Raw genomic sequence first — 23,816 nt, 5'->3', positions numbered from 1 at the left:
TTGACGGCCATCCTGGCAAGGAAGCTGCTAGAGTACAGCTTGACCAGGCTAAGGGGCCACCACCAGGCAACAACAGCAGTTAGCATAATGTAGAACAATAACTGTAGGGTAATACGAACTTCGTTTAATACAGATAAACACATCAGATATTCCTGGCATACATGGGGGATCATATTTAAGTTTTATGATATTTAAAAAAGAATTTGGTGGCTAATAGCGTAATTCTTGTCCATTTGAGCGGGGCTATTCAATGAGGCGGACACTGTTTGCACGACGAATAGGAACACGTATTCAACTAATTAAGAAAAAAATTGCTAATTCACTTTTTTTAACACTTACTTTACGGCACGTATTGCAATTTACGAATTGTAGCTGGTGAGCTTGCCAGACGTGTCCACTTAAAGTGAATTTCCAGGATGACACCGTCTTCAAGATATTATTTCCCAAAGTGTGAAAGAAATACATGGGCGTTCTAGTTACTTTTGTGCTTCAATGCATGAAACAGCGTTTTGTTAAAAAAGTAAGTGGAACAACAGCGAATTTTTCACGGCATGTTTGATGGCGCATATCTCCAAACTGACATCATTCTGGAATTTCATTCCAAGTGGATACACCTTGCGAAATCTCCGGCTACAATTCGTGAATTGCAATATGTGCCGTAAAGTAAATAATTCAAAACATAATTAGCGAATTTTTTAATTAGCTGAATACGTGTTTCAAGTTCTCGTGCAAGTAATGTCCGCCTCTGAATAATCCAGCACAAGGACTATAATTATGCTATCTGCAACAGGCTATGTTAAAAGATTCCATAATACTTGAAAAGGAATACCCTGTATATGCTATTCCTTGCACATGAACACATCTAAATACATGTACATATTACGCGCACATTCAAGCACGTAAGTATGCACGACGGTTTTCCGTAATTGACCAGTTCGCAACTAAAACAAATACTGATAACAACAATGAAATATAATAGAGCTATGATAAAAATAGAGCGTGCACATCACCGGACGATAGGGCTCAGACAGCTGAGCATGCGACCACCGCGAGGCAGGCTCTACACAATGCGCTCATGAGGCCTAGACCACTCTCGAGCATGCATATAGCCTGGCCTCGCTTTGCCTCAAGAGGGCGTTACGAACGCTACCACTTTACCATATCAGGGTGGGACGCATCTCCACTTGGTCGCTTGCGCAGTGACCCAAGCAACTGAGAGAAAACATTTTACAGTCCCTCTGTAAACTTCCCTGCGCTGCGCGGTTTCCTAATGACGATGGTGTTTGCGTTGAGAACATACACGATTACAATGGTGCTTTCTTTGCTGGGGATTCTTTTTTTTTTCTTCTGACAGATGCGGATCGAACAGGCAGAGCTTGCTTCCGAAGAGACCACGAGGCTGCACCACAGGACACAGGTACGACTGCTGTATTACCCCGCGTAAGCCATTTCTTCGCTGCTTAAACTTCAGTTCGGACCATCCTTCTTCAAAGACTTAATGAGCATGGTAATATTCTCATTGGTAAGCGGTGCTTTGACTGAAGCATGTTCTGCGTAATAGTTGCCGAAATAAGTGATTCATTCCAGCATATCGCGCAGTTTACACTTTCATTTCTAATGCATACAGATATTCAAGAGAATAACATGAACCTTTTACTATGATCTGCTGTAGGGCAAGGGACTTAGACTAGTGCAGTGTGCATTCACAGTGCAATGCTAACAAGTGAATATTGCAGCGAAACTAGTGCATGCACTCATCGGTTATGAAATAACGTCAATGACACAGACCCCAGATCAGCTTATTGAAGGAAGAAATCTTTGTTCAACGCAGAAATTTATTCTCAGAAGTAACACTCTCTCCGGATTACGGCACTTCCTTTTGATAAAGCCCCATGTGCGACCTAAATATCAGGATAATCCTGTCTTGCGCGCATTCCCAGGTCATGAAATCTCAATGTAGCCAATTCACGGTCCAGGGTTCTATTCAAAATATTTTCATTTGTAAGAGCACTTTCTCATCGGTAGTCAGCCTTTTAGTAATAACACGTGTAATATCACCACTGGCTCCCGCAAGTAATCTATAGCGTAAGAACATTTTTGAGAGTATGGGCCCAGGTGTCGTGCGCAACATAAGGCGCACGAAATGTTTCCAGTACATACTGTACTGAAACGATTCACAGCGCGAAACGCCAAGAACACACAGAGAAAACACGAACAAGTACCGACTATCAACAGACAACGTTATTGAAAGCACATACTGCTACATACTGTGTGTATTAGTACTAAGATATTACACCAGAAAACAGAACGCCCGACCTGATCCACGTCACGCGGCGAATTGACACTGCAAACTTTGGTGATTTGATAGCAGTGCATTAGAAAAAACAGCTTTCATTTTCTTGCAGGAGGAGGAAGAGGAGTTGGCCGAGCTGAGGCAAAAACTGGCATCGGCTGAAAAAGTAGGCGAATCGCTGTGGCAATGTAGACTGGCTTGAAGTCATTAACATTTTCCCGTCTCTCTGACCTTTCGCAGCACGCCTCGCAGGTGCCTCGACTAAAGGAGGAGAACAGAGCACTTGGAAAACAGGTGTGTGACACCGTGCTATTATCCTTCCCAGTATAGGCTGCAGTATAAGGTATCATTTTGTCTGTGAACATATCACCGTTTGCGGAATGCTTGCTTATCGGAGGTGAGGACGGCTGCTGCAACGCTTGCAGCGCCATCTCGTGGCGCCTAATGTTACTAGATAGGACGCAGAGCTACTAACGTAGTGGCCAACCATATTATACTTGGCTGCTGGAGCAAAGTGTCGGCAGCGGTATAATCCTGAACGTGCAAACATTTTAAGAAGTCTTCTTCGATAACACCCACGTATTTATTTGGCATTTGGCTGTTTTTATTTGGCATCCTGGCCAGGATGCCAAATAGTTTTAACCAGATGAAAATGTGCGCTAAAACATGAATGGTGACGTAATCATCGTAGATGTGTGGCTGCTTTATGATTTGAGCTTGTTGGTATGTTCTAGATAATTACTCGGCTTTGTCATCGAAGTACAGTGGTCAACTGATGGCCGTGATAATGTAATGAAGCCGTGGCTACATGCTCTGAAGATTAAGTTCAACTGAGCAAGAGAAATAATTACAACTCAGGTAGGAGTTGTCGCATTGAAGGACAGAGCTTATGATTGCGCCATAGCTATAATGCGCCAGGTGGTATGGTATTGTATGGTAAAACTTTATTATTGTCCGTCGGAACGCGCGTCAGCACGTAGCGGGCCGCTCCCACGTCTGTGCGCCAGGTGGTTTCTTAACGAAATGGTGCTCATTGCAATATTCCTTGAGCTAGAGGCGTCTTGTATACATTCATAGGACAAGCAACACTTTCTACAAATGCCTACAATTGGGACGTAAGGATTGATGAATTGAGCGCTTCTCTCCCGAGAAGGTTGAACACGTAACTTCTGCAATAAAATTATAGTGGCAGTTTCTCCAGAAAGACGATGCATTGGTAGCGCTAGCAATGTATCAGCCACAGGGCTCAAAGCATCACTGCAGTAGCGGGGGGAGGGGGCGCCCTCGTCGGGTGGAGACCAATATAGCGCGCATACACACTCGCACTCACGCTCATGTATATGTATATATATATATATATATATATGTATATACGAAGGAGGAAGGGCGACCGAGGGGCTCGATTTTGTTAAGTATAACCACATAAAGCCAACAGACAATGAAGCCAAGGTCAGCATCGGGGAAATTAGGTGTGGTTGAAATTGGAATTTATTTATTTATTTATAGCTACTGCGATCTTTTACAAGACCTTAGCAGGGTGGGAACATACAAGTTCCCACCCTGAATGTACCAAATAATGAAGAAAAGGAAAGGAAAGTGGCAGAAAAAGATCACCGCATATCCGCGAAGTTAATGATGAGTGGTCGAAGCACCGGGGGATCATTCGGGTAACCGTGAATCCCCCGTATATGTATATATATATATATATATATATAATACATATATTGACCCTTTCGCGCTGATCCCGTGGGCGCTGTCATGTTTGATCCCGTGGTGACGCGTCAATTGCTTGCCTCAACTGCCTCCGTTGCCTCCTCGTTTACAATGGAAGTGTATGACGCCGGCGCGGCTTACAAAACCTCTCTTTTCGGGGATATCGTAGACGGTGACTAGGTGCACGACACGAAGCTTTGATCACAGCTTCAGAGAACATGCAAAAAACGGTTTCGGAGCTGATTAAGCTATATCCAAACGGTGCAAGCAGCGTATATTAGTGTGTTTTGCTCTTTATTCTTTATTCGGCAAATATTTCGAAGCAGTGGCTTGTCAGTTCTGACTCAGTGAAGTTCCTCGCTGCGGCCACTATCTGATAATTTTCTGCCTAATCGCTCGCGGGTGTGCTCAGTGCCGATAGATTTCTTCTTGCTGCGCACAAGGCTTGAAACGTAGCTGTTCTGTACACTGTAATACCTTGTAGCAAATATATCTTACAGCTAGTAAGTCGCTTACTCTTGTGGACCGTCACGAAACATTCAGCTTCGACCATTCGTGCGCCATCGGTGTAGTCCGTCATTTATTGTGCGTATATAGTGCGCACATATTCAAGTGTGCACCCATTCACTTATTCTTAACACGTTGGTGAAAGAGTGGGCGTAAGTTTCCGTGCCAGTTGGGGTAGATGTGTGCAGAAACTGTGCGCGAAACTACTATGACAGGAAGCGGCGCTACTCCCTTCTTCATTGTTTAACGAGTGGTACTCACCGTTGCCGATGTTCCTGGGATGAAGCCCTTTCTTTGAAGGTTAGCGATACAAGGCTGGCGGATAAGCAAATTTCCGTATCCTCGAGGAAAGCCGTACATCACGAAGTGCTGGTAACACGTTCGGACAGTTTCAGCAGCGGTTCGCGAACTTGGCCACACAGATTCATTCTATTCCTTAACATGCCAGTCACTATTTTTGCAGCCAACTACTGCACACGTCTTCAATCCACATGATTAAATCTAGCATGATTGGAGCACAGTGTGTTAGCGAAAACTCAGTTGCATTTCCGACAGCTGATCGCACAGAAGCAAGGTAGAAGCGGTAATGGTTTCGTATTCGTGCGCGGTCACTGAGGAGAGGTATAGCGCGCCGCCGTGAGCGCCATCTCGTTTCTCTAAAACAAACTGCTCCGCGAAAAGGTTATAATATATATTATATATATATATATATATATATATATATTGCCACGAGACAGTGAAGGAGCTGCTACTGTCGGTCGGACGAAGACGACGGCGACGAAGTGGCCAGAGGCGCGCGACAGCCTTGCATCGGTCGCTGCTGCTTGTCCAAACCTTGTATATAGCCATACTCACTCCCAAATAAACGTTATCCCCGTAACATCTTTGGTGGAGGTGCTGGGTAAACCTGTCAACGTGCCGGCTCCGTCAACCAAGCACGGAACTTCGAAGCGGTCGCCGTCTTGGTTGCTCCGCGATGACCAGTGAAGTGTCGACGGTGCAGCAGCCACCGGCTCCTGTGATCTTTTTCACCCACAAGACCCGGGAACCTTTTCTGGCACAGATGGCTTGGATGTCGAAGACTGGATCGACATGTACGAACGCGTCAGCAACCGCAACAGGTGGGACCCCACGGTTATGTTAGCCAACGCGATATTCTATCTGAAAGGGACGGCACGCGTGTGGTACCGGACGCATGAAGATCTTACAAGTTGGGACGCTTGCAAGGCGAAGCTGCGTGAGTTGTTCGGCGGATCATTTGACCGACAGCAGGCCGCTAAAAAGGAGTTGGGATCTCGTATCCAGACGACCACTGAATCGTACATTTCGTACATACAGGATGTCCTGGGCCTTTGTCGAAAAGTTGACGCCCAAATGGCCGAAGATGACAAGATATCGCATATTTTGAAAGGAATAGCCGACGACGCGTTTAATCTACTGGTGTGTAAGGACTGTACGACGGTCGACGCCATAGTTAAGGAATGCCAGCGCTTTGAACAAGCGAAGAGTCTCCGCATCACCCGCCAGTTCCTTCGGCTACCTAACACTGCCGCCGCATCATCATGCGAAGACCCACCGACGCCTGTACCGGCTACAGCGTCAGAAGATGTAACGCGTATTGTCCGCCGCGAACTTGAAGCTCTAGCTTCTACGGCCGTTCTTCCAGACGTTCAGTCAGCCAACCTGCCCCCCGTGTAACTCATAAAAGCAGTCGTCCGCCAGGAGTTCGCGAACATGGGATTATCATCGGCCGTCTGTTCCATTCGTACATCCGAACGTACCCCTGCAAATGTCACCGAGAACCAGGTCTACCCTTCGCGCTACAGAAACCCGGCTGACTGGAGGACGGCAGACGACCGACCCATATGTTTCAACTGCTCTCGCGTTGGACACATTGCCCGTCACTGCCGCAGTAGCTGGTCGTCGCCTTCAAACTGGAGCACTGGATCTTGGCGTCGTCCTGGAGGCAACATTCGACGGTTTTCCGCTCGCTCTGATCCATATGCTTCCGATGCTTCTGATGCTTCCGCTCCACACTCCAGGTTTAGCCGCTCACCGTCCCCACAAGGCCGTCGATCTCGATCGCCGCGACCTACCGGTCATCGTCCCCTGCACGGCCTGGCACCTACGCTCCGGAAAACTAAGCCGTGCAGCTCCCGGTGGTGACGCTGCATCAGTGACCCGATATACAAATTCTCTGTTGACTGTACCTACGCGCCGAAACCTTCTGGACATTCAAGTGGACGACGTCACCGTTACGGCCCTCATAGACACCGGAGCGCAGATTTCAATAATGAGCGCTGCTCTCCGTACTCAGCTCCGCAAAGTGATTACGCCCGCAATTCAGAGCACAGTACGGGTCGCTGATGGCAGCTCGTCTGCCGTTCTTGGTATGTGCACCGCCCGAGTGTGCATTGCTGGCCATCAGACCATTGGTTTGTTTGCGGTGCTTGCACAGTGTCCCCACGACGTGATCCTCGGCCTAGACTTTCTCTCGACGCACTCAGCCCTTATCGACTGCTCCACAGGTGTCCTTCAACTGGAGCTCCCTTTTGACGCCCACGTACTATCGGACACTCCCAGCCGCTTATGTTCTGTTGAGTTCGTCCACTTGCCACCGCAAGCCTCCACGTACGTCCCATTAAGTCCCTCTCCTCCTGTGTGCGATGGTGAATACGTTGTTTCCCCGATTCTCGACGTGGTCCTGATGCACTCTGTCGTTCTCCCGCACACTGTGGTTAACGTACGCGACAACAAAACCTGCCTGCCGCTTTTGAACATTGGTTTTTCTACCCACGTGCTACCTGCTGGCATCGCGCTTGCCACCATGTCGTCGTTGCAAGAATGCGCGATTTCTGTGTTAGCTCTCTCACAGCCACCTCGTCGCTATGTGCCAATTTCGAGAAAATGATATCAGCCGACCTCCCGCATACGCAAGCAGAAGATCTTCGCCGGGTCTTGCTGCCGTATTCCGATATCTTTGATCTCGAAAATCGCCCTTTAGGCCAGACAACAGTTGTTCAGCACTCCATCCACACCGGTGATGCTCAACCGGTTCACCGGCGCCCTTATCGCGTTTCCGCGGCGGAACGCGCCATAATCCAAAAGGAAGTCGATAAAATGCTGGCCAAGAACATCCTCGAACCGTCCTCGAGTCCTTGGGCCGCTCCTGTTGTGCTGGTCAAGAAAAAGGACAACACCTGGCGATTTTGTGTTGATTATCGACACCTCAACAAGATCACGAAAAAGGACGTCTATCCCTTGCCCCGTATCGACGACGCACTCGACTGTCTTCACGGCGCCCAATATTTCTCATCTATTGACCTTCACTCAGGTTATTGCCAGATTGCTGTTGACCTACAGGACCGCGAAAAAACCGCATTCGTAACTCCCGATGGCCTCTATCACTTTAAAGTGACGCATTTCGGCCTTTGCAATGCGCCGGCCACATTCGAGCGCATGATGGATTCGCTTCTTCGTGGCTTGAAATGGTCAACCTGCTTGTGCTACCTTGACGATGTCATTGTTTTTTCGCCAACATTTGGCAGCCATCTTCAGCGCCTCTCCACCATTCTCGAGGTATTCCGCAATGCCGGTCTCCAACTCAACGCCTCAGAATGCCGTTTCGGACGCCGTGAAATAACCGTACTTGGCCATCTCTTCAAAGCGACAGGTGTCCAGCCCGATCCTGAAAAAGTTCGCGCCGTGAAGCATTTTCCTGTACCTTGTTCGGCCAAAGACGTAGGCAGTTTTATAGGATTGTGCTCCTATTTCCGACGTTTTATTCGTAATTTCGCCGACATTGCGAGTCCCCTTACTGAGCTCCTCAAAAAAGACGTTGTTTTTACATGGGGCTCACCCCAAGCTGCTGCCTTTTCGGCGCTTATAGATGCCCTGACGACTTCCCCTATTTTAGCGCATTTTGATCCGATTGCACCGACGGAACTTCGCACAGATGCCAGCGGCCATGGAATCGGTGCCGTCCTCGCTCAGCGTCAGAGCGGCCACGACTGTGTTATTGCGTACGCTAGCCGCCTCCTGTCCGCACCGGAGACGAATTACTCCATCACGGAACGAGAATGTCTTGCTCTTGTCTGGGCTGTCGCCAAATTTCGTCCCTACCTGTTTGGCCGCACCTTTACCGTCGTAACTGATCATCACGCCCTCTGTTGGCTTTCTTCGCTCAAAGACCCTACAGGACGCCTTGGTCGTTGGGCTCTGCGCCTCCAAGAATACTTGTTTTCAGTGGTGCACAAGTCCGGTCAGCTTCATCAAGATGCCGACTGTCTCTCACGGCATCCCGTGGATTCCCCTGACGTCTCCGAGCAAGACACCGACGCCTGCGTCTTGTATATCTCGGACCTCGTTAATATACGGGATGAAAAACGCCGCGACTCGGCTTTACGGTCTATCATCGACAGTCTCAACTCCGCCACACCCGACCCTTCCCTCCACTTGTTCATCTTCTTCAGGACGGCACCTTATACCGCCATAATATGCATCCGAGGTCCCTGACGCCTCCTTGTCGTGCCTGCCATCTGCAGTCAGATGTCCTTCGCAGCTTCACGATGACTCACTGCTGGTCACCTTGGTGTCACCCGCACTTATGATCTCGTCAGGCCCGTTTTCTTCTGGCGTGGTCTCTATCGCTCCGTCCAACGAACTGTCGCTAGCTGCGACAAATGCCAGCGCCGCAGAGGCCGCTATGTTACCTGCCGGTCTGCTTCATCCTATAGACATTCTCGCTGTACAATTCTTTCGTGTTGGGCTCGACCTTCTTGGTCCCTTTCCAACCTCGACATCAGGCAACAAGTGGGTCGCCGTCGCGACCGACTACGCGACGCGCTACGCCATTACCCGCGCCCTCCCAACCAGTTGCGCTACGGATATCGCCGACTTTCTCCTTCATGACATCATCCTGCATCATGGTGCTCCTCGACAGCTTCTAACCGATCAAGGCCGATACTTTTTGTCTCGCGTCACCGATGACATCCTTCGTTCCTGCTCTACCCACACCCAGCTCACAACTGGCTTATCACCCAAACGAATGGACTCACAGTAGCGCCTGAACCGACTCTGACCGGTAGCTTTCAATGTACGTCCTCCGCCGATCACCGCGATTGGGACGCTACTTTGCCGTATGTTACTTTCGCCTACAACTCGTCGCGACATGACACTACTGGCTACTCCCCGTTTTATCTCCTGTATGGACGCGAACCTTCTCTGCCTCTCGATACTTCCTGTCAGCTCTACCACCACGTACGTTCGCGACGCCATAGCGCGCGCCGACACAGCTCGCCAGATCGCACGTGAACGGCTCACAGTTCTCAGGCTTCCCAAAAGCCCTGTATGATAGTCGCCACAGAGACGTTTCTTACTCCCCAGGTGCTCTTGCTACTGTGGTCTCCGTCCCGCCGCATCGGTCTCTCCGAAAGCTATTGTCCCGCTACGATGGTCCTTACATGGTGCTACGTCAAGTCACCCGACGTTACATGTGAGATCGAGCCAGTCACCGCACCAGCACCGTCTACGCCCCCACCCTCTGCTATCGTGCACGTTGCGAACTTAAGCCGTACGTAACTGGACCCTCTGGTCCTCGTAGCAAGCACCGGGTCGGCGCTCTCGCCCCGGGGGGCTATGCCACGAGACAGTGAAGGGCTGCTACTGTCGGTCGACGAAGACGACGCGACGAAGTGGCCAGAGGTGCGCGACAGCCTTGCATCCGTCGCTGCTGCTTGTCCAACCCTTGTATATAGCCATACTCTCACTTCCTAAATAACGTTATCCCCGTAACAATATATATATATAATATATATATATTCTGACAGGTAAAGTACACATTTACACATGTACATGCTTTGGTATACACAGTATACATGCAAACCAGAGCTACGGACAACGGACGACGACGAGGGACAAGGCTCGGCCCTACGGTGCTTCGCCCCTAAAAATAAACTTGTCGCCGGCGGGAGCTGAACCCGCAACCTCACATTACGCGTGCGTTGCACTACCAATTGTGCTACGGCGACGGCCATCATTCGTCCACTAATTGAATATTTATGATTACTAGATTAGTTCTAAGTGTGTTAGCCGGTGCCGCTCAGACCATGGTGGGCGGATGGCGAACATTCTTTTATTGCAATAGCAATTATATGGCACTTCAAGCAGATTTCTGCCGTCGCCGTCGTCTTAGCCGTGAGGTTCCGTATAAAGTGCAAGGGCTATAAAATCGTCGGTGCGCGCCGTATGCGCGAGTGAAAGCGCGCGGGAGAAGCGCGCTATCACGCGACGAACGCACGGCGGAAAGCAACGCGACTTCCCTCGCGCGAAAGGCCGTGGGGTATGAGATAGAGGGAGGCCGGGCGACGCTGTGCTGCAGCACCAAATGTGTATCTTGCAACCAGGCGCAAGGGAACTGGCCACTAAATCTCCCACGCGAAGGAGGAAAGCGGAAGGCAGCGCGGAGGGAGGGGGGCAGCTTCTACTTTGCCAACAACCGCGCTTGTACTTTGCCCGCTACGGCGGTCGCCCACATGGACTCTTAGAAGCGATCTCCACACGGCTCTGACCTTTGTATGCGCTGTGCATTCGCCGCTCAGTTTCTTTTGAAACGATAGACTGCACGAACCTACGCTCGCTGCGGCGGCTGCGTTTGCTGCCAGCGTTTTGACAGTGGTTGTCTGCGGTCATTGAGTGTGATCTGTTCATGTTTCTTGTGCGCGCTGACACCACTCTTGTTAATTGAATTAGTAAGCGAATGTGTCCAAGTTTATGCAGGCCGATAAACCTACTATCCCTACTCCGAATAGCTCTCTACTAATTTGCTATCGCATTGGTGCTTCGCCTTTCGGGCGAAACTGCGCATTTTTTAGCCCGAATGCGTCACGATGCACGTGTATCTTGGGAGAGCAGCACGTGGCTAATAAACCCTCGCATGCTACCTAATGACATCAAGGCTGCCAGATTCAGGACCCTCGCAATAAATAAACGAAAGAAGAAGGGCAACCAAGGGGCTCGATTTTGTTAATCATAACCACCTAAACCACAGCAATGAAGGCAATGAAAGCATCGGGGAATATGTGTTCAAATTGGAACGTCAAATAATGAAGAAAAGGAAATGAAAGCGGAGGTTGCGGGTTTGGCTCCCGCCGGCGACAAGTTATCTTTTCGTCCACTTTCACAAGTTGTCTTTGCGCTCACTTTCCTTTGCTTTTCTTCATTATTTTCTACATGCCAATTCAACCACCCTTAATTTCCACGATGCGTTCCTTGGCTTCATTGTCTGTTGGCTTTATGTGGTTATGATTATATAGAATGTGGTTATATATATATATATATATATATATACAGAGAGAGACAAGGATAAAATTTGGTTGGGTGCATGCGGCAGGCATTACCAAATCCTGACTGGGAGCTTCCCACTGTCGTTGACAAGAAAAGTGTACAATCATTGCATCTACCGGTACTAACATATGGGGCAGAAACTTGAGGTTAGCAAAGAAGCTCGAGAACAAGTTAAGGACCGCACAAAGAGCGATGGAACGAAAAATCTTAGGACTAACGTTAAGAAGGAAAAGAGCGGTGGATCAGAGAGAAAACGGGACAGCCGGTATTCTAGTTGACATTAAGCGGAAAAAATAGAGCTGTGCAGGCCATGTAATGCGTTTGGATGTATCAGCGGGGTGACCATTAGAGTTACGAATAGATACCAAGAAGGGAAAGTGCATTCGAGGACGGCAGAAAACTGGGTGAGGTAATGAAGTTTGGAAAATTGCACGCGCAAGTTGGAATGAGCTAGCGCAGACAGGGGTAATTGGAGATCGCAGGGAGAGGCCCTCGTCCTACAGTGAACATAAATGTAGGCTGATGATGATGAGATCTGCCACAGGCAACTTTTAAATATTTTTTAGAGTGTTCGGTGAGCACCCGGTATGCAACAAATGTACGGCATCAAGCGCATCAGTCCTTTAATAAAGCGAATAGCTTTAGAAGCGTTCGGCTATTCGCCCACATTGACAATCATTGTCGATGGTTTCCGCACCATTTCCGTTCCTCAGTGCCATTGTCTCTGGGTTTTTTTCCCTTTTTGGTCTTGTCTGTGCAGGTGTCGCAGTTGGAGAACGAGCTCGACGAGTTTGTCGAGCCAGCTTCAGCGGTCGCAGCAGGAAACTGACCGGCCGTTGAGTGCCAAGCTACGTGAAAAGAACAGCCACGTGGCGCAGCTGCTAGCAGACTTGAGGTGAGCTCTCACGCTGCTAGGATTTAAATTAAGGCGCATTAAAGCTCTATTCATTTATTTAAGAGGATTTAACTTTCTTCGCTTGAAATGAGACGTGCAATGAAGCTGGTTAAACCTCGAAGGGAAAAACAGATAAAATGCTAATAACAATTTGGTTGATCCCACATTCACAGGATTCGGTAGAACACGAAGTGTCTTCACAGAAGCTGTTGCATGTTTGCTTTGTGAACTCACGGTTCGCTGCACCGAAAAGCGCACGATTTGCGGCTCGGCGACGGTGGTGCAGGTTTGCTTGGCGCGCGGCGTCCTGCTGCCGTGTCGCTTCGGTAAAGGTACGAGCATTTTGGTGCGACTCCGTACTGTCCTGGGCAGCCAGTTGAGTTGCGACGCGCTCATCTTGAGGAATGCGAGTGGCAGAATTCGCAGCGTGCGCCGCGAACGCGCGAATGCGTTCTCCTTCACGCTGGCGTGTCTCTCGCATGATCAAAGGGAGATTGAGCGGTCGACGTTGTTGCGTTTCGCGCCGCTTAGCGCAGCAGTTTTCTTACTTGGTGCCATCGCAAGCGAAGCAGTAGGCAGTGTGTAAGCACTACTGCTGCATGTTGAAGCTGCATTTTGTAGGCGAGGAGGCGTCACGGGCTAATCGGACGCGAAGTACAAACAATATGCGGAAACTGCGTTGTCACCTGAGCAGAAGGCCTACACGGCCTACTGCTGTGTAGCAGTGTAGCCTGGTAGGCCACGGCCTACCAGGCTACACTGCGTTGGAACCTCCGCTGCGCTGAATGTGAAGCGCTCACTGTCGACTCTCGTTAGTGTTCTGATGTAGTACTTCGCTTCGCCGCTACTAGACCGCGGCGGCATCCCTGTCAAGAGAGAGCATATTTCACGTTCGCGCCGATTTCACATCCGTTACAGTAAGTTGGTGGTGGACCCCGGCGTATAACACTTTAGCGTTAGTGCGAAGTACTGCACGCGTAGTGCGTGCCGACCGACGCGCCAGTAGTGGCGGCTACATTAGTGCACTCGGGAACTGAAGCAGCCATCCGTTGTAGTTTTCCGCATCATTGCTTGCGCATCTCTGTTCGAATCGCGTTTTCCGAGGGAAATAAGCGACACTTTTCCGAAAGCATGCGTGTATGTAGTAGCGAAAGCTGCAAGGCATGTCCAAGGATAATTGTTGTGTGGTGGATTGCTGAAATTCTTGCAAAAACTTCCCGGTGACATGAACAACATTATCCTAATCATTCTCGTAACAATGCAGCATGCGCTCGACACATTGACTGATTACTTGAAAGGAACAGGCATGCAGCTGTCTCCGGAAAAAAACAAAGTACATCCTCCCCGGTGGCACGGTGCAAGAAAAGGAAAAAGTCTTACTGTACCTGGCGGTACAGAGCTTGAGAGAGCTCCGCAACACCACGTCAAGATACTCGGCATTCCAATTCACGAGGACGGCGAGCGGCTACCTGGCTCAAAGAACTAGAACCTACGTGGAAGAAACTTCTGCACTTGTGGAAACGCATATCGCAGAAGCGCGGTTGAGCTGGCACCGATACCGCTCGGTCTTTGACGTCGCAGTGCTTACGTCGAGCGCTTGTTACGGTGCGGTATGCTTTGACCTCAACAATCACAATACAACAAGCTCGAAGGGTGCACCGGGAGTGTCTTCGAGTGATCACGGGTCTTCCCCCGCCACGCGCGAGTGGAAGACCTGCACCGTACGCGGGACTTCCTCCACTCAGGACCACTCCACTCCCTCCACTCCACGCAGCTCTTGGAGTTAGACGGAGAACGCTTGTCAAACAAGGTGGAAGTGCTTCCGGCTTTTGCTCCTTGGGATGACGTGCAGGTTCGAGTCACGAAGCCTGTCACACGCCGGCAGACGAAAGAGTACCACGGCGCTTATCGATTCAAACTTGCAGAACGGGCTGATTTGAAAGAATATGTCATTTTCACAGATGCGGCCTGGGATCCTAGTACATCCAGAGCGGCGCTGGCAGTCGTTAGTGGTGAGCAGCAAGACGTCCGGATTCACCGACACCAGCAAGAACCGACCATTAAGGCACTTGAACTGCAGGCCATTCTATTTGCCATAGAGAAGCTGAAGGAAAAGGCGGGAAATATTACGTAAGACCACAGGGGCAAAGAGTTCACGATATTCACCGACACTTTAGATGCCCTAAAGGCGCTCACGGTGACGCCCAGAGTAGGCACGTGGGCGCATGATGTTAAGGTCGCATGCCCATCCCTTCATCGGGATTACGGCATGGGTGTGCGAGTGGACTGAGTACCGGGGCACTCGGGCAGCATCGGCAACGGTGCGGCCCACAGTGCAGCGAGCGAGCTGTTATTTTCCCGCTCATATCCCCTGGGCCCAGTCCCTCTCACTCCTGTGCTCTGGATCCGGAGGAGGAGCGCGAGCGACTTAAAGTGCAAGCTAAACGGGAGCTGAAGGCGAATGTACCGCACAATGCCCACCCTTTGCCCAAGGGGCTTCCTCGGGGCGCGCAAGTCCTGGTGCATAAGGCCAGAACGGGCGCAGCACTCACCGAAGACGTCCTGGCTAAGTGGCGCACGTACGCCGCTTCAAGGAAGACGCGAGGCCATCAGAGGCAACGTTTGGACAATGAGGATAAGGAAGTGCCGGAGGCGAAAATGACGTCAACATCAGTGACGTGCAGTGCGTGTGACATCCGTGCTCGACCGACAATCAGACATCTATTGTGGGACTGTCCCGGTCTCGCGGCAGTAAGAGACATACACAAGGAAGGCGGCATTACCGCACTGGAGGCATGGACCACGCCGCCCCCTCAGGCCGATGCCCGATGAACTATCAACTCCTTATGGGAGTTTGCGCGCGAGGCCGGCTGGGCCGGCAGGTTATGAATGTAGTGTTTTTTTTCCTTGTGAACCCCGCCATTGACCCTTACCCCTACTTAGGCCATTGAGCCATTCTTTTCATTAAAGTTCATCTCTCTCTCTCGAAACACCTCATGAGCGGGAGCCACAGCAGCAATCCGCCGTTCAGCGGGAAATTGCTTGTTGACACGCTTTCTTTTTTTTTTGCGTGTGTGTGATCTCGGTGTTTCTTGAACTCGATGATGTTTACACAGGTAAGCGATGATGTTAATCACAGCCTACCCTTGTTTTAGTTCACTTTCTCCGCAGTGCAGCATGCAGGTTAAAGGCATTTCGCTTAGGATCTAAATACCACTTGCCGTCTCTACCGTTTGCGGGTTTTTACCGTATTGCTCTTACTAGGGTGCACGACGTGTACGAGTGCATCATGTTGTGTGTTAAAGCTGCAGAGGCTTACAAGGACTGGTATTGTTGGTTTTTTGCGGCCTCTTAAATCGTCCCACCAAGCTGTAACGCAGTTATGGTTGCAGTTACAACACTGATGTTGATTTTTTTATACGAGGATTTCGCCTCGCCTCTTTGGTATAGGGTTTAAATAGCGCTGTCTTTTATCGCACATTGTCTTTTTGCCGCGTGCATTTTGTACTCAATTGAATTCTTTATTAATTTTTTGGGGGGCGTAAGAGTGCAAAGCCTAAGCGGCAGTGGACCACGCCCAGTCTTGCCACCAGGGCCCATGTACCTTGTCCGGCGCTGCTTCGCCGTTAAGTATATCGCGTAACCTCTTCCGTATCAATCGAAAAACGAAAAAAAGCTCATAACTTGGTAACACTTTAAGAAGAAGTAGTTTATTGATTTGAAAATGTAGAGAGGTCGGCCGGAATACGGAGCATCTGGCCTGCTACTCTACGTAAGGGAAGGGAAAGAGGGGAAGAAAGAGGGTCACAATGGGAGATGATAATAGGAGGAACTTGGTGAAAGGACACATTTCATAAATGATTATCACAAGCATGAGTCCAGGCCCGTGTCGCCTAAGAAACGTGAAAAGCACGCATTGCCTCTGTTGTCTGACAACTCTGTGGCCCTGGGCCTAGCAAGAGGTCCTCCGACATTGCAATGGTCTGCCAGTGGCTGCCAGTGTGAGTCTTTCGGGCGCATACTCAGGGCACACCACGAGCACATGGTCTATCGTCTCTATAACACCACACACTGAACATTCCGGGGATTCCGTCCGTCCAATGATGTGCAAATATTTTCGCGTGAAAGCGACGTCTAATCGCAGTCTGTGTATCAGGCATGTATGATGGCGTGGAATTCCATGCAGAACAGGAAATTGCATATCGGGATCCAGCCTTTTAAGGCGAACGTGATGAGCCTCTGGCTGGGCCCAGTATGTTTTCGCCGCACTCCTCATTATTTCGACAGGAGGCATGTGATGTCCGGTCTAGAGAACGGCACTACAGTTCGCAGGCCATTGCTGAGGGCGCGCTTTGCTTCAGCATCGGCCATCTCATTACCATTGAGCCCCAGTGTCCTGGGATCCATTGGAACACTATGCGGGGATGTTTTTTTGAGCGCATGAAAGTAGCTCGGTGATCTGCAGTGCCAGAGCCTGATATGCGGTGTGGCGCAGGAAGCATCTCAAAATTTGCAGCGCGGGTTTTGAGTCCGTGAAAATGCACCACTTGAGGTCTTTCCCCGCAGATGTGGCGAATCGCTTCCCGTATAGCCACAAGCTCTGCAGCGGTTGATGTTGAATTATGATCTAGAATGAAACCTCGAGTCATCTGCTGGGCTGGTATCACCACAGACTAACTTTCTACGTTTCCATGCAGGCGAATGAGGGAAATAAAAATTGTGAAAACTCCAGCGGGAAGGGCATTTAGTCGACGAACGCAGCGGAATTGCATCGGCGTTGTAGCGCTAACTCGCACTTATATTCACCCGTGTGCTTGGTGACATCGTTTACTGGTGTACGCAATTAAATAAACTAATTCGTAATTACTCTGCTTGAGACGACTTTGACGACAGTTATTCGGCGATGTCATGTTTATTTATTGGTAGCAATGAATGGATTCTGGGGCGTTTCGGGCCAAGACAATGATTTTAATATGAGGCACACCGTAGTGGAGGACTCAGGATTATTTAGAGCACCAAAGGGTCTTTAACGTGCCCGCAATGCAGGGGAAACGGACATTTTGAATTTCTTCCTCATGGGTGTGTGGCCGCCACGGCCCGGATTTGATATTTATTGGTAGCAAGATCTCTACAATGTGTACCGGCATCGTACTGTGCGGAGTAGTTATATATAGAAGCCTGCAGCAACGACGTGTGCCTTATATTGGTATTCACAAACCGTATTGCGGCAACGGTAGAGGTAAAAAAAAAACTGTCAGACCTTCCACTGGGGTGGAGATGGAAGACCAGCGAAGCTGTACTGTGGTGAGAATTGTATTTCCAATTATTACTATTAAGATGTGATGGGTGATGGTATAATTGGTTTTTGAACTATTAAAGAGTGAGAAATATATATGGTCCGGTGCTTTTCATTTATTTAGTGACCACAGGGACCATGGCCTTATGGTCGTTACGGTACACCGCCATAGGGTGTACGGCAAAGGTTGGCGCGTTCTTCATAAATACGTCACCAACGCCGCGCGCGTTCAGTGCGAACGCGGGCAAAACGCCACCGCTCTCGACAACAGTTGTGCGCGTTGTTTGTGTGACCGCACACAACCGCTGTCAAAACGCTGGCTACGTGATGGAACGACTAAAGGCATGCTAAACGCCGTTGTCGACACTGTTAGGGGAGGGCGGGCGAGAGCCCAGAGAGAGTCGTCGTCACATGCGGCAGAGGCGGCAGGGTTGCGCGCATGCGCCGTAGTGGGAGAGCGGGCACGCACACGCACAGCCTAGGGTGCCTCGATGCCCTCCGCGCCCACCGCTCCCCTTCCACTGCGAAGTCGCGTTTGCTGTCTGCCGTGCGTTCGCTCCCCGTGAAAGCGAATTCACTCGCACATACAGCATACGGCCAATGAGAGTTTTTTTTTTCCTTTTGCCGGACGCGACCATCGAAGAGTGAGCCCTTAACAGCTTCGCCGTAAAAAGCAATTTAGATATAGGATTCGTCAGCAAAATGGAGCTGCTACTTAACACAAGCTCCACACCATACTGCTGGGCTTCAGTGCGCTTGTATGCGGGACGCACCCGGCACGTATGCGGTCTGATTTGTCTCTAACTCCAGTAACATCGTGTACATTTCTGCTCTGAGTGGCTGGCGCCTTTGCTGCAGCTGTCACCGCTGAAGTGGCGCTCTGGCACCCGAACGAACAGAAAATCACAGCCGCGATCTTCAGCCATTTTTGCTGCAAAGTGCTGTCGTCTTTTTACTGCATCCCGATCGTACATTCGAAAGCACTAGGCGGCAGTCAGTAGCGCCTCGCCGGCGTCATTCCAGAGAGTGACGCCGAAGGGAGCGGACGTGCCGTGCCCATTGAAGTACCTTTCCAGCGCAGCAGGAGCGGTGGAGCGGTGTGCCACAGTGATAAGTTTATTTGATTTTTGCTCACTTGGTTGTTAGAAGGGTTTGGTCAAACAAGGAATTTAATATATTTTTCATGCTTTCAAGTTGCTCAGTCTTTTTTTTAGAAATAAGTAGGAAACGAGTAATTGAATTTTTTTACAAGCAGGTTCACTTTTGTACGACGCCTTGATAGTACAAAATAATGGTCGGTACTAGCAGGAACCCAGGCGTGAGTTGTGAGTGCGAGCGTTCCTACGCTTTGATATAAACAAGGTTTTAGTTAGCATGCGAGGCAAGGCTTCCAGTAAGCGCTGTTGTGACGCCTATTGCAGCGCGCCTGGACAAGGCTGCAGCAACATCATCCTTGCTATATGCCCTGCCGCTGGTCTCCCTGACGCATGCCAGAAAAAGCCAACTAGAGAGCCCATACAGCACGGCCATCAGAAATGTCCTGGGGCTTCTAAGGCGCTCCAAGATCGCCCCAACACTGCCTGAGGCCGGGGAATGGCCATTGTCACTGATCATGCTGCAGCGGGGACTGGGGCACATTAACAGGCTGCACCCTGAACCGGACGGCCAGGCTCTCCTAGCACGGCTATAGAGCCTGCCAGCCTCACGCATTGGCAGCATGTGCCGCCTCTATGAGGAGAAAGTTTTCCAACTACCCACGGCAGTGCCTCTTCCTCCTCCCCATCACCAGCCTCCGGACGTGCACCTCTCCCTCAAGTTCACAGCCAAGCGGAAAACGCAAGCCGCCGCCCGGCAGCCGGCGGCGGCCTGCAAGATCCAGGAGCAGCTGGAAGGACACATGCTAGCGTTCACGGATGGTTCCGTTTCGCCCGAGCGGGTCAGCAGCAGCGGCGTGCACAGTTCCAGCCCTCGCCCATCACAAGCAGTGCCGGCTCCTTTTCGCAGCGAGCTCCACCGCAGCTTAGCTAGCGAGGCTGCATCTGGCTGCTGACCTCCTTGCTGAGAACCGCCCCAGCAGCCGGTCGGTGGTGTGCGACTGTAAGACAGCGCTCCATGTCTTGGTCAACTCCATGTCTTGGTCAACCCACGACTTACAGGGATACTGCTGCTTGCCAAGTTAACGGCTCTAGCCACCACATCTTTCCACTGGCTGCCCTCACACGTAGGCATAGCCGGTAACGAAGAGGCGGACACCTCTTTCAATGTTGCCCACCGCGATGGAGTACCAATAACCAGAGTGGTAGCGGCCTCAGACTACACGAGACGCCGGCTACGGTGCCTGCTCACCTCCATCCACCCGGACCCCCAAGTTTCTAGTGGCAAGGCTCCCAAGCCGCTTCCACAGAACAGTCTCTTCAGAAGAGACCGCTCCAGGCTACTGCGCTTACGGACTGGCTGCATCTGGACTGCGGCCCGGTTATATGCCAAGGGCCGCGCCACGTCACCTGCCTGCAAGAGATGCGGAGATCCCGAGAATCTGGAGCACCTTCTCTGTGCCTGCCCGTCCTTGGGGCAATAGCGCTCCAAAGTCATCGGCACTTACAGACGCTACGGCCGTCCAACGGCCACACAGACTGACCTGCTATTTCCAGTGTGTCCTCAACTCTGTGCTGCGATGCCTGCTGGAGTTTGTGGACTAAACAGGAATCGCCACCTTATGAGCACCCGCTACGACGCTGGCCCTTTTGCTGAGGACCACCACCTGGCGCGCACTGTGGAATCGATTTCCCTTCATCATCCGTCTTTCTCTATCTACTTTTGCTTCCCATTCCCTCTCCCCGGATGACGCTTCGCCGTGCTCCCTCAGAGGTTGCAGAATCAAGTGTCATTTCCTTCTGTTGGTCTCTCTCTCTCTTATTGCAGCAAATTGAGAAGCAGCGAGGCTATTCGCCATCAATAAAACGCAGTGCCACATGACGTTTATGTCAAACCGGTGAAAACAATTTTTCATTTAGGTTGGTGGTTTTCGGTGAATGACCACAGCTGCGGTTTATGTATTCAGCATGACCGAGCTGTTGTGGTCTGCATGTGGCCGCTCTACCGTCCTGCTATGAGGAGTAAGGACGCTGCTTGTGAGATAGCGTGGACGCGTCCTCTTCTTACTGTTGATGCCTTACAAATTTAATGTTGTTCCTTGGTGAGTTACCCTTGCTTTTCCGTATCGGGTGGTGTTTCTAGCTTTCTTCGTTGGGCCGATATGTGCTACGGGGCCTGCTGGTCACCGTGATGTACCGGATATATATGTAAATTTGTCCAGTGGCCGTGCTCTAACAGGGGTCTTTTAGCACCGAAGCCCTATACTATAAGCATTAATTATGCCAAGGGCGCTTTCCCCCACTACGGCGTTTCCCTTAAACAGATTGTGGTTTTGGCATGTGAAAACCCAGAAATTATGTAAAATTAGTCAACACATTATAACGTGGAAATGTGCGCAGATTTTAAAGATAGTGCACTAAAATATTAGCCACTTCGACGCTCCTCCTACTCCACACAGGCGAGGGCTGACGCGATAGTGTGTCATGCGTAGTAACTGCACATTATTCTGACCTCCAAATCGCTCAGGAAAGCTTTGTCTTTCATTCCCTTCAACTGAAGTATGAATCAGTTATCAACGTTTTGTGGAGAATTCACTGAATACGGCATTGGTCAATTTTAACAATTGTTACTGAAAGTATGTTGTTCATTTATTGAAACACCATTGAGAATTTTTATTGACTAGCACTGAAAATTGGTTTATTAGATTTCGCTGAAACATTATTCAGACTTTTCAATTTGAAAAGTTATTTTATCACAGCTGAATATAGAGGCAATAGTATTATAATCGCTGATAATATGATCAGATATTCTCTGTGTATTGTTGTGCCTTTTTTCTGGCTTAGCTGGTTATTTTCGAAGTGGTACATAAAGATGATGAGTATTTTTACCATACAGATTTATTATAAAAATGTCGCTGTTTCGCCCGAAAGACGAAGCGTCAATTGCGATAGCAATTTTGTACACACTAGCCGCAAAACGTAGTTGTGGCAGGGCGGCCACACCAACCGGCGGTGCGCCGCCAGAGGTGTGCGCCGCGTTCATTTCGGCCGGCGGCGGCGTGGTGGTCGTTTCTGGTCGTCGGCGCGTCGCCGGTAAGGCGGAGTATGCAGCTGTCGCGCCACCTATCGAGCGCGCCGCTCCGGATTCCTAGAGGAGAGAAAGGGGGGAGCGTAGGAGAGGGAAGAGGGGGAGGACGCGCATGTGCTGTGGGGGTGTGGCACGCGGGCGCCGCTCCGTAGAGGATTCCTAGAGGAGAGAAAGGGGGGAGCGTAGGAGAGGAGAGAGAGGGAGAGACGCGTGTGCGCTCTGGGGTGTGGCACGCGGGTGCCGATCCGTACAGGATTCTTAGAGGACAGAAAGGGGGGATAGGAGAGAGAGAGAGGGGTAGGGACGCGCATGCGCTGTGGGTATGTGGGACGCGGGAGGGACGGACAGAGCCGCCGGCAAGAAATGCTTCGCGTGTAAAAACGTCGGCGGCAGCGGCGGCGCGCCGATCAGTTTGCGTCGGCGGCAGCGGCGTCACGAGAATAGTCGGCGGCGGCGCGCCGACGTCTCGGAGCACACCTCTATGCGCCGCTGCGGCAGTCACGTGATAGCATAGACTCCTCCCCCCTTCTCGAAATATCCGTCCAGGAGCTGACGCGTGCAGATGATAGCGCTAGAGTGACCTAGAATGTATTCTAGGTCACTCTAAATAGCGCGAAACTTGTTTCCGGCAATCACAGGACGCTAGTACGAAACGAGCGGTCGGGCGGGTCCGCATGAAACCAGTTTTCCGCGCGCACGCCAAAGAAGCAGGCCGCTCTCATTGGTGTCCTTTATCCGCGGCACCCGGCAAACCACCAAAAACCGGTTCGGGAGTGATCCCTCCCGCGGCAAAAAAAGCTGTTTCGCGGCTGCTTTCGCGGCGCGCCGCGCGCGTTTTGCCGCTAGTGTGTACGTGCCAGAACGATAGTAGTTTTATCGGCTGCGTAAACTTGGACACATTCGCTTACTAACTGAATTAACAAGCATGGTGTCAGCGTGCACAAGTCAACATGAATAGATCCCACTCGATGATCGCAGATAACCACTGTCAAAACACTGGCATGAGCAAGCGCGGCGGCAGCAGGGACCGATGGTTTGTTCAGTCTATCGCTTCAACAAAAACTGAGCGGCGAAAGCGCAGCGCATTCAAAAGAGCCGTGTGGAGATGGCTTTCAAGATACGGTGCGCGCGACAGCCCTCAGCAGCGCAAAGTCGCTGGCAGAGTAGACGCCGCGCCCACTCCCTCCCGCGCTACCTTCCCGCTTTCTTCCTTTCGCGTGGTAGATTGAGTCGCCAGTTCCTCTTGCGCCCGCTCTCAAGATACGCATTTGGTGCCGCAGCTAAACGTCGCCTCCCCTCCCTTCCTCCGTCCCATCCCCCCCACGGCCTTTCGCACGCCGGAAGACATGGCGCTTGCTCTGCGCCATGCGTACGCGCTTCGTGAACGCGCGCGTCCCTCGCGCTCTTTCATTGGCACATACAGCATACGGCGCGCGGCCGCGACTTTATCGCCGTTGCACTATATACGGAACCTCACGGAGATAACGACGGCGACGGCAGAAATGTGCTTGGACTGTCCATATGGCGCAAAGTACGAAAAATATTTTTATTACAAGTGTATCGTCAACTTTAGGGCAGTTGTTTCG

At 50.7% G+C, this 23,816-nt stretch overlaps 1 protein-coding gene across 1 annotated transcript in view; it reads left to right on the top strand.

Annotated features, from left to right (window-relative positions):
* LOC119434437 (uncharacterized) overlaps positions 1-12,718 on the top strand; it is a 50,415-nt gene extending 37,697 nt beyond the window's left edge. The window contains exons 3-6 of the mRNA XM_037701591.2: positions 1,355-1,417; positions 2,406-2,459; positions 2,534-2,587; positions 12,618-12,718. Coding sequence (XP_037557519.1) covers positions 1,355-1,417; positions 2,406-2,459; positions 2,534-2,587; positions 12,618-12,686 — 240 coding nt within the window. The 3' untranslated portion in view covers positions 12,687-12,718. The remainder of the gene's footprint in view (positions 1-1,354; positions 1,418-2,405; positions 2,460-2,533; positions 2,588-12,617) is intronic.
* The last annotated feature ends 11,098 nt before the right edge of the window (positions 12,719-23,816 follow it).

The sequence above is a fragment of the Dermacentor silvarum genome, unplaced genomic scaffold (assembly GCF_013339745.2).
Source record: "Dermacentor silvarum isolate Dsil-2018 unplaced genomic scaffold, BIME_Dsil_1.4 Seq1070, whole genome shotgun sequence".
NCBI classification, from domain to species: domain Eukaryota; kingdom Metazoa; phylum Arthropoda; class Arachnida; order Ixodida; family Ixodidae; genus Dermacentor; species Dermacentor silvarum.
Note: the sequence above shows the minus strand (reverse complement) of the source record. Positions and strands in the feature narration are given on the sequence as shown.